The sequence below is a fragment of the Epinephelus lanceolatus genome, chromosome 17 (assembly GCF_041903045.1).
Source record: "Epinephelus lanceolatus isolate andai-2023 chromosome 17, ASM4190304v1, whole genome shotgun sequence".
NCBI lineage: Eukaryota > Metazoa > Chordata > Actinopteri > Perciformes > Serranidae > Epinephelus > Epinephelus lanceolatus.
Window position 1 is genome coordinate 7014121 of NC_135750.1, and position 11181 is coordinate 7025301.

At 39.9% G+C, this 11181-nt stretch overlaps 1 protein-coding gene across 1 annotated transcript; it reads right to left on the reverse strand.

The window, feature by feature from the left end:
• Positions 1 to 5418: 5418 nt before the first annotated feature.
• On the reverse strand, positions 5419 to 10299 carry LOC117263141 (uncharacterized). Its single transcript, XM_078160905.1, has 7 exons — positions 10285 to 10299; positions 9566 to 9789; positions 7760 to 7920; positions 7234 to 7424; positions 6921 to 7069; positions 6563 to 6653; positions 5419 to 5688 (listed from the first exon to the last, which is right to left on the reverse strand). Exons 1-7 carry the CDS (start codon positions 10297 to 10299, stop codon positions 5419 to 5421), a joined length of 1101 nt encoding a protein of 366 aa, XP_078017031.1.
• Between the last annotated feature and the right edge of the window lie 882 nt (positions 10300 to 11181).

An 11181-nucleotide genomic window follows, 5' to 3' on the forward strand; every position in this document is an offset into this window, starting at 1 on the left:
GTTTGAGATGACTGTTGCCCTGTTAGCAAAGCTATAACTAACAATTGTTTTTATTATTGCCTTATCTGAGGAGAGAATTCCTGTACATTCACTGTCCTATTACTTGCAATTACCTTTATTTAAATATGCAACACTTAAGCGCTCAGACTTTCATCATGTAAAATGAAGAAACAAAGTACATTCCCAAACACATATGCTCTGTGTTCCTTTACTTTACCTGATACAGAAGCATTGTGTTTTTAAATAGAGTTTATTGCAAGTAATAGGACAGTGTGTGGGAATTCTCTTCTCTTACCTATGGACATTTTACTCTTACACATCTGTCTACAAGTTATTGAAGGTGTGAATGAGCATCCATGTTCTACTTTTTGTCTATAAAATTACATAAATTTGTCACTATTTAGCAGAGGGCAAGGTGATTTCTCCAGCCAATTATCCAACACCAAAAATCTTTTGGTTTTGGGCAAAAGCAAATATCATTTGGCAAAAGATACTCAGTTTACATTGCTGTAAAACAGCAAATCTTAACATTTGAGAAGCTGAAACCAACACATATTTGACATTTTTGCATGACAGTGTTTCAATCGATTATCAAAAGTGTTTACGAGTGAAGCTGTTGCATGTTTGACATGACTGTTACCACACTGTTAAAGCACTGGATATATGAGCTCTAACTTATTAAGTTTGCGATCTAGCCTGTCCTACCCCAGAAAATCTTTTTACTATAACTAAAATTTTGATTTCAGAAAATCACATTTTACACACAACACACTCTGTTTGCTGGCTCACTCGGTAGCTAACTTTGCTACCTTGAAGCAATAATTTTGACTCCTCCAAGCTTGTTGGCAGATTTGATTTTATAGTCAGTCTAAAGTCATGTGAGGAAATGAAGCTACTTGTAGTTCAGTTAATGCTAAATTCTAAATGGCTACCATGGCATTGCATTTTTTATCAAGCATCAAAATGTTCTGTTGTCCACAGTGGAGTGAATAGATAGTAATGAGGTGAGAAGAACATGACATGCGACAGTGGTCATGAGCTGGTTTCAAACCAGTGATGTCGCAAGAACTCGGCACGTGCCTTAGCCCGATGAGCTACCAGGGCGCCACAGGAGATGAGATTTTAATGAGATTTTAACTTTTTTTAAGCTTTTTTCCCCCTCTTTGTTTCCTGCTTTGAATGTTCAGTAATATTTAAAAAACAGGAAACAGCTAAAATTTTAACTTTTCTTGGCAAAAACATACAACATACACTTTTGGAAAGTATAAATCAAATAACCAGAGGCTGAAAAAATAAATAAATAAATCCAGATGTCATCAGTGTCCCACCTGAGCTGGATGTAAGGTTCTGGGCAGGCCAGTGTAATTCTGTACTGCTGTTGTTTCTCTATGGACTGTACTGTGATACTGCCTTAGGAACCTAACATCATAACACCACAATACTGCTCACTGAGGGAGAGGTGGAGAGGGGGAGGAGGAAGGAAACATGAGATGTCTTAAATGTAGGTACTTTTGACTGCAAATTTCTGTTCTACAGTGCACCTGAAATCAGGAAGAATTGAGATTGCATATGCTAAAGTTTTCTGTTTAAAGCTATATATAAAAACATTTTTAAGGCTGCAAGTAATATTTTCAATTAACTAACGAATCATTTGGTTTATAAAATGACTGAAAAGTTACTTCAAATTGCCTTTTTTTTTTCAACTAACAATTCAAAATCAAAAGATATTGAATTTGCAATAATATAAAACAGAGAAAGAATATTACTGTTTAAATTATTCAATCAGTAATATTAATTTTATGTGGAACAGCTTATTCTTCATTTGAGCACCCAAATTTTCCGCATCTTGACTTTATAGACTCAAAGGTGATCTGAAAACACTTCTCGAACTAATTGTTTTTGGGGGGGGTGCAGTCTCATTTTTAAAAAATTGCAATAGTTCATATTGATTTTTGTACTCGTGCAGTTATATTGTGCCACTGTAGCGCTGATTGTCATATCAATAACAGACTGCTGCGTCTGTGCGCTTGGCCAACCAGCTTTAAGCTCTGCTATAATCCACATGTGCACTATCCAATCCTCTGCTTCCTGCAAACAAACCAGTCAGCTGTACTACTGGGTCAAAATGTGTCTACCTGTTGTGTCTGTGTGTGTTGTGTGTGAGAGAGTGTCTGCACATGTGTGTGTATATAAATGTCTTTTATGGTCACAGGGTTTTGTGTGTATGTGTGTGAACTACAAGAGGAAAATCCCCGAAAAGTAAAGATAGGGGATGAGGGAGGAGGAGGGTTAAAAAAAAAAAAAAATAGGAACAGTGTACATGAGGAGGGGAGGTGAGGTATATTCAAGAGGACAATCATTCTGTGATGTTACGCAGTGTTGCACAACTCCCTTTTCTCCTATCTGCAAAAAAACAGGTTTTTGTTCGGGACCTGTTTAAAGGGGGATTGAATCTTTAACTTTTCCTTGATGCCTCACGTCCCCTCTTTCTCTTCCTCCACCTCCACCCATTCACATGCACATACATCAGTCCTCCGCCCCACCCGCCTCCATACAGTGCCAGTTGTCGTGTCTGTATCGCTAGTTTTTAAACCTTAATGTTTGTGTGTTAGATGGTTATACTGTACCCCGACTTCCCCCTATCTCTCTGCTAGATTGTCCCCACTGTCCCAGCTTTCAATGCTGGTCTCAACCCGCCTCTATCTCCACCTGCTTGCCGTGTCCTGTGTGATACAACTGAACTTCCCTGCACTCTTGTTAAAGAAAATAAGTTGCTGTTACCTACCCTGCTTTCAGTAACTCTTCCTCCATTCTAACTGCTGCTGTTTAACTACGCTGCATCCAAATTCCTCCGCTAAACATTTGGATTGAGTTGCACCAGCTCTTCGTACATCTTTCACTAACTTTAGTGCTTAAAGTCCCTCCAAAGTTCTTAGTAACTACTGGAAAGCTTCGAACTTGTGTTTTACTAAATCAAGTTGAACCATTAGAGCTTCAGAAATGTCTCAATTCAAACCTTACTAATGTGTAAATTGGGTGCTGAGAAATATCCCAATCAAAAGCAATCAACTATGAAAACAGGGAATCACTGTGCAGCGCAAGCTGTGACAAAAATGACATTTGCAAGAGGCCAAATTACATATTAAACTTAAACGATCCTTTGTAAATAAGAGAAGAAGTTTGCTTATTCATGTATGAATACATGGAGAACTTTTTTGTCCAATTAAATCACACCTACAAGTCCTGACAAAGCAGATTCAAGTTGTTTTTTTTTTATGTTAAACACATAAATTATACTTTTTTTCTAATGTTATTGGCGTAACATTTTGTGGCATGAGGAATATTGTGTTTCTGGTGAAATTAAATTTAATGTTTCATCAGTTAACATAAGAAATGAACATCATTTTGAAGTGTCAGGTCACTCAATCTTGTATGTCACTCCAAATTGGCAGGCTAATGTTAGTGCTGTCATTTAGCTAGTTCAGTTAGCTAACAGTACACAGTGTGACAGCTACGCCTGGCAGTTACCTGTTACAAAAAAGTTACATTCCTGTTACAAATCTTTAAACATGCCACTTAATCTAATAACTAAATTCCTTCCTAAAATCTACTTCGGCACAGAACTACATGCTTCTTACCTGCGATGCTTGAATAAGGAAATCATAATTTGTCTTAAAATCAGCCTAAAGTTGGTTAAAAATTATCCTGAAAAGGTTGTAAAAAGCATAAGATTGAAGTGTCTGATACCTGTTGACACCTTGTAGTGAAGCCTTTATGATATGTTTGAACAGCTGGTGCAACCGGCTGCTGGTTACTAATGAACTAGAGAACATGGTTGCCTTTGGGCCCGATAACACAGGTTGGCACACTGCACTCTCTCTTAATGCTACTCATAATATTGATTGCTTGAAGTTTGTTTCAGTAACTGTTAATGTGAAGTGATGAAACATTTACTTGACCACCGCAATAGTCAGAATACAGCCTTTTGTTACCTGGAACTTATATGTTCTTCAGCCCAGCATGTTAAAAAAAAGGAGCTTAAAGCTGGGATGTTGATGCTCCATTGGATTGGCAGTACAAGCAACCTTTTCATGTTACCTTGATTACGTTTTAAGACTTGTGTGATTTGACGAAAATGAGTGATTTCTTCTACAAAAAAACCTTCCCAAACCACAAAGGAAACTGAAAACAGCAGTCAAATTTTATAAAATGTCTCACTTTTTTAAGGTTACCTGGAGATTGGATGGTCAAACAACAATCAAGCAGGACTTCAAATGTTTCACTCACACTGGAGACTTGACAACAGTGAGAGCTGTCCTGTGTGATCGGGCCCTTTACTTCTGTTTGTCTGTAATTTAGATGGATACAAGTGACCCCACCCTCCCATGTGCTTAATGCTCACTACACTTCCCCCCCACTCATATCTCCCCACCTCTGTGCACCTGTTGTGATAGACCCCTCCCTCCTCTCATCCCCGTCTGTCTGGTTACAAAATGTCTGCCACTAAAAAACAGCAACGGCCCAACTGTCGGTCTTCGACCGTGGTCCTCTCCTCTCCTCCTGACTGACAGTTTCGTCTCCGCCATCTTGTTTTTTCTGTTCTTGGTGGCCAAAACAAAAACGAGGAAATGTAATAATCATTGTTTGGTAACTGTTTTTAGTGCTATGTTTTTGGAGCGTTACGAGTATTTTCTAACATGTTACAATAAAAGATTGTAGTGTACAAATTCACATTTATAAAATATATATATATAAATATATATAGATATATATGAGAAATGTATGTTCTAATGCAATAAAGAGAGATTAAGAATTATGAAAAATGGATTGATCTGATTATTATTTTTATTTTACCTTATGTTACTTATGTGTGTCAAGTCTTCGCGCCTTGCTGTTAAAGGGTCTGGTGTGTAGGAGTTAGTGGCATCTAGCTGTGAGGTTGTAGATTGCAGCCAACTAAAACTTTATTCAAATCCACATCTTTTAGTTAGTAAATTACATGTATTGTCACTTTATTAAATTATCGATCCAGGTTCCAATCTGTGGTGTTCATTACAGCAGGAGTTATTTTCCTTTTACCAGAAAAAAATCTGTTACCTCTGTCCCCTAGGCCACAAAAAATCTGTGACAAATCAGTTTCATACTTCATAATACTGAATTACCTGAATTATAAGGCTATAACTTGGTGAAGCTTACTCAATTACCGTACCTAAGTACTAATTCAAGGTTCTTGAGTATTTCCATTTTATGCAACTTTATGCTTCTACTCCACTACATCTTGGGCAAATATTGCACTTTTTACTCCACTAATATTTATTTGACAGCTTCAGTTTAAAGATTCAGATTTATACAAAATATAAATCCACATGTAGATGAGGCTCGATATGGTTATGACAGGTATGCAGCAGTGAAGGGGCATCACTCCACCACACAGCAGCTGAGGTCGCTGCAGGGCATCTCCATGTCCTGGACGACGGACCACGCGTTAGTCTTTTCATCATAGCGCTCCACCTTAGAGATGGTGCCATAATCATTCAGCCCTCCAGCCACATACAGCTGGTCCTCCAACACAGCGATGCCACAGCTGCTGCAAGGGTTAATCATGTGATTCACCATACTCCACTGGTTTGACTGTGGGTCATATGCGATGACTCTGCTCGTATGTGAATTTTCTCTTAGGCCACCAACCTGGGAGAGGAATGGTGAAACATTTAAATCTTTTATACCACAATGGAAAAATACTCCAGTACAGGTAAAAGCTCAACCCCGACACCAAGAATTTTTTTGTCTAGCCACCAAAAAAGTCTGTTTATGTCAATTTATGGTATAAATTCAATTTTACAGCCTTCTATGAAATACCAAAATATAATTCTATTATTGTTTTGGCCTACAAAGGCCCAGTTAACAACTCCCCACTACTCCTTTTCCACCAACATGGAACTGGTTCTGTCTCTCTTCCTGCACCTAAGCTGAATCATTCAGAGCATTTTGACCAAAAAACAAAAATGCTCAGAACCTGAAAGTTGGTTCTCAGCTGGAACCAAAAAAAAACAGTTTTTTCTTGACGTGAAGCACAAACTGTGATGATAACAGTGGGTGTGTGAAGCCATGAAAATAAAGCCATGAATGAGATCAGAAAAGGTCTAAATTGATGACTTAAAGGAGGAAGAAAAGTAGATAAATAGAGATTTATAATGAAATGATACACCAACGACCAAACTGAAGATACAGTGAATGGTGCATGAGGTCCAAAGACCATGGGTGTCTTCATATTGAACATAATAAAAGGTCAGCAAGAACCAAAATGAAAATAAAAGGTCAAAAGACCAAACAGAAATTAAGATCACTGAAGACCAACTTATATAGAATGCTGAAAAGAAAATAAGGCCCAGCAACCAAGCAGAAATTTAAGTCAGCAATGATGAACAGAAATTGATGGTCTGGTGACAGAACAGAAAATATAATGAATGGAGAGGTCTTAGCAAAGCAGTGGGAGTGGGATAGAGAGAGAATTGTGAATGGATATAGCATCGAGAACCACGATTTTTCTACCATTGTTTACCACCACTATGCATTTCCAACGACCTCTGTTGACGACACTTCCGAAATTACAATGGTTCTGCTCAAAAGTGGTGGAAACGCAGACTGGTTCACTACACAGCACCAACGTTCCAGGAATCATGAACAGAACTAGTTCAGGAACCATTGCTCATTTGGTGGAAAAGCAGTACATGTGTAACTTGTGTGTAGTTGTAGAATGTAAATAGGCACTCAGGTCATTACAACCCCCCAAAGTCCCAGAACGCCCCCCCCAAAACCAGATAAAATTAAACATCCATGTTTGGATTTCAGTCCATTCCTATCTCGTTTGTTTCGGGGTATCTAAGTGTGCTGACATCAATGTGTTGTGCTCTGCTTACTACATAGATTTGGTCTTTGTAGGCGACGGCCAGAGTCGCGTCATACCCATTTCCCATGGGGTGATCAGTGTCCACTGGTTGGCGTGAGGGTCATAGCACTCAGCAGTTGACAGAGGTTCGGCCCAGTTGAAGCCACCGCAAATGTACACCTAGAAAAAATTTGATATGATGATGTCAGTTATTGATAGTCATGCTGCCACATGTACACATCTGCATCACTGCAACAAGGCAGGGAGTTAAACCACCGGAGGTCTGCACAAAAACATTCCCAGCTGCTGTTGGATTGCTCTTTAAGGTCCTCAGTTCCACCTACCTTGCCGTGCAGTGTCGTGGCGCTGGCATTGCTCCTGTATTCATGCATTGGTGCAATCAGAGTCCACTGGCTGGTGTCAGGCTGGTATCGCTCTGCAGTTTTGAGTCTTCCACTTTTGTTACAGCCTCCCATGGCATATATGCAGCCATCCAGTGCAACCACGCTGACATAGCAGCGGACTAAGCGCATTGGCGGCAGTAGCTCAGTCCATAGGGACTTGGGTTGGGAACTGGAGGGTCGCCTGTTCAAGTCCCCGTCCGGACCAAAATATGGAGCGTGGACTGGTAGCTGGAGAGGTGCCAGTTCACCTCCTGGGCACTGCCGAGGTGCCCCTGAGCAAGGCACCGAACCCCCCAACCGCTCGGAGCGCCTGTCATGGGCAGCCCACTCTGACATCTCTCCACTTAGTGCATGTATAGGTCCAGTTTGTGCATGTGTGTGTTTGGACCTGTGTGTAATTGACAACAGAGTGAAAAATTGAATTTCCCCTCTGGGATTAATAAAGTATATAAAAATTAAATTAAAAATGAAAAGTTTTGCCAGGTTTGGGTGACGAGGTCAAGCTTTCGTACACTTCTTAAATATTTAAACCCATCATAGCCTCCGACACAGTAGACAAATCCATTGAGGAAGACGCATCCGTGGAGCATTCGAGGAACCTCTCTGCTGTTGTTCACTGTCACCCAGCTGTCAGCTCGAACATTATATGCAGTACAGGCCAAAAGTTTGGACACACCTTCTCATTCAATGCGTTTTATTTTCATGACTATTTACATTGTAGATTCTCACTGAAGGCATCAAAACTATGAATGAACACATGTGGAGTTATGTACTTAACAAAAAAAGGTGAAATAACTGAAAACATGTTTTATATTCTAGTTTCTTCAAAATAGCCACCCTTTGCTCTGATTACTGCTTTGCATACTCTTGGCATTCTCTCCATGAGCTTCAAGAGGTAGTCACCTGAAATGGTTTCCACTTCACAGGTGTGCCTTATCAGGGTTAATTAGTGGAATTTCTTGCTTTATCAATGGGGTTGGGACCATCAGTTGTGTTGTGCAGAAGTCAGGTTAATACACAGCCGACAGCCCTATTGGACAACTGTTAAAATTCATATTATGGCAAGAACCAATCAGCCAACTAAAGAAAAACGAGTGGCCATCATTACTTTAAGAAATGAAGGTCAGTCAGTCCGGAAAATTGCAAAAACTTTAAATGTGTCCCCAAGTGGAGTCGCAAAAACCATCAAGCGCTACAACGAAACTGGCACACATGAGGACCGACCCAGGAAAGGAAGACCAAGAGTCACCTCTGCTTCTGAGGATAAGTTCATCCGAGTCACCAGCCTCAGAAATGGCAAGTTAACAGCAGCTCAGATCAGAGACCAGATGAATGCCACACAGAGTTCTAGCAGGAGACCCATCTCTAGAACAACTGTTAAGAGGAGACTGCGCCAATCAGGCCTTCATGGTCAAATAGCTGCTAGGAAACCACTGCTAAGGAGAGGCAACAAGCAGAAGAGATTTGTTTGGGCCAAGAAACACAAGGAATGGACATTAGACCAGTGGAAATCTGTGCTTTGGTCTGATGAGTCCAAATTTGAGATCTTTGGTTCCAACCGCCGTGTCTTTGTGAGACGCAGAAAAGGTGAACGGATGGATTCCACATGCCTGGTTCCCACTGTGAAGCATGGAGGAGGAGGTGTGATGGTGTGGGGGTGTTTTGCTGGTGACACTGTTGGGGATTTATTCATAATTGAAGGCACACTGAACCAGCATGGCTACCACAGCATCCTGCAGCGACATGCCATCCCATCCAGTTTGCGTTTAGTTGGACGATCATTTATTTTTCAACAGGACAATGACCCCAAACACACCTCCAGGCTGTGTAAGGGCTATTTGACCAAGAAGGAGAGTGATGGAGTGTTGCGGCAGATGACCTGGCCTCCACAGTCACCGGACCTGAACCCAATCCAGATGGTTTGGGGTGAGCTGGACCGCAGAGTGAAGGCAAAGGGGCCAAGAAGTGCTAAACACCTCTGGGAACTCCTTCAAGACTGTTGGAAAACCATTTCAGGTGACTACCTCTTGAAGCTCATGGAGAGAATGCCAAGAGTATGCAAAGCAGTAATCAGAGCAAAGGGTGGCTATTTTGAAGAAACTAGAATATAAAACATGTTTTCAGTTATTTCACCTTTTTTTGTTAAGTACATAACTCCACGTGTGTTCATTCATAGTTTTGATGCCTTCAGTGAGAATCTACAATGTAAATAGTCATGAAAATAAAGAAAACACATTGAATGAGAAGGTGTGTCCAAACTTTTGGCCTGTACTGTAAATGAATCCTGTTGGTTGGAGCATCATTCATCCAACCACCAACAGCCAACAGCACAGCAGAGGGCAGGCGTGTGCGGGTCAGAGGTCTCCTTGTTTTGGACTTAAGCAGGGTGTTTAGGGTGTGGATCACCATGGTCCTGCATAATGGACTCTTCATCACCAGAGCATTCACCATCACAGTATTAACCAAGTACTTACTGGACATTAACAGCAGGTGCACCTGGACAGAGACAAGGAGATATCAGCCCCTGAAAGGATAATTTAGTGTAGACACTCCACTGGCTATTAATGTTTTTAAAAGTAGTTAATACCTTGTTCTCTTATACAAATATAGGCAACCAGTTGGAGGCAAAAAACACAACCTTGTATACCATGGCCATCACCAAAGGAAAAAGATATGTTTAAATCATCATCTGTTTTCCAAAGCTTACTTGATGTCTGTTTTTGCTTGAGACAACTGAAACAAGGGTTTATAGGCAAAAATTACAAGGCCTATAAAAATAATTCCCCTTTGGAAGTTTTCCTGTTTTATCGTTTTACAATGTTGAAGCAAAAAGAATTTAATGTTGTTTGTTTTTTGAAACTAAATAAAATTTTCTCCCCAGTTTGTAAAACAGTTGACCAATCAGAGCTTTGAATGGGGGACATAATCTTCCTGTGCTATGGTTGCAAAAATAGCAACATCTGTGCAAGACAGTGATAGAACTAGAATTACCACCTCAAATGCCATCGCGGACTCATATGTAGCAGTGACAGCTGACAATGTTTTAAATATGGATGTTGCTGCTAGGAAGCTACATAATAAAATATGGACACATCTTCAACCCAGCAGCGCAGAAGATCGATACAATCAGCAGAGTTTAAGATTAGTGTCACCAATTTAGTATCTGACCAAATGTTTTCTCTTCTGTTCCTGAGTTACGATGTTGAATAATGACTAGAAAAGTGTTTTGCTGAGCATTATGATGTCACAGTGAAGATGACCTGTATAGAGACATAAACTAAATGCAACCTCACTTGAATGCACCAGGACTAGCCTGGTGTGGCTACACATTTTGATGAATCAACACCTGCCTCAAACACCTGGTTTATTTGCCAAGCAGTTTAATTTTTAATAGTTAATAGTTTAATAGTTCTTCAGATGTATAAAATCAGGTTGTTGGCTACCTCAAATTATGTGTCCATTCCTCAATTACCCTTTAAGGTATTCATACTAGCACATTACCTGTTTTTAAATCATTGCCTAAAAGTATTTTTAAAGGAAAGCTTTTTCTTTTAATGCCTGATTTGTACTTTTGTGATTTGTAATTTTTGTGTTTTATTTCCTTCTGTTTTGTTTTTGCCTCTGTACATACTATTCTTCTTAGCTCTTACCATTTTTAAAAATATTGTATTGTTGTTGTCTTAATTTCATGCTTTGCAGATGAAGATTTAAAAAAAATACACTACATTGTCAAACAGTATAAAAATGAATAACATTAGCTCTATTGCAGCTAGTCTCGTGTGACCAGCCTCCTTTACTTTGTAATGGGAGTCTGGGGACATTTGTCTTTTGTTTTGTAATAGAAATGGCCGGGGATATCCAGACCATGTGATGATGTTGCCATAGGTA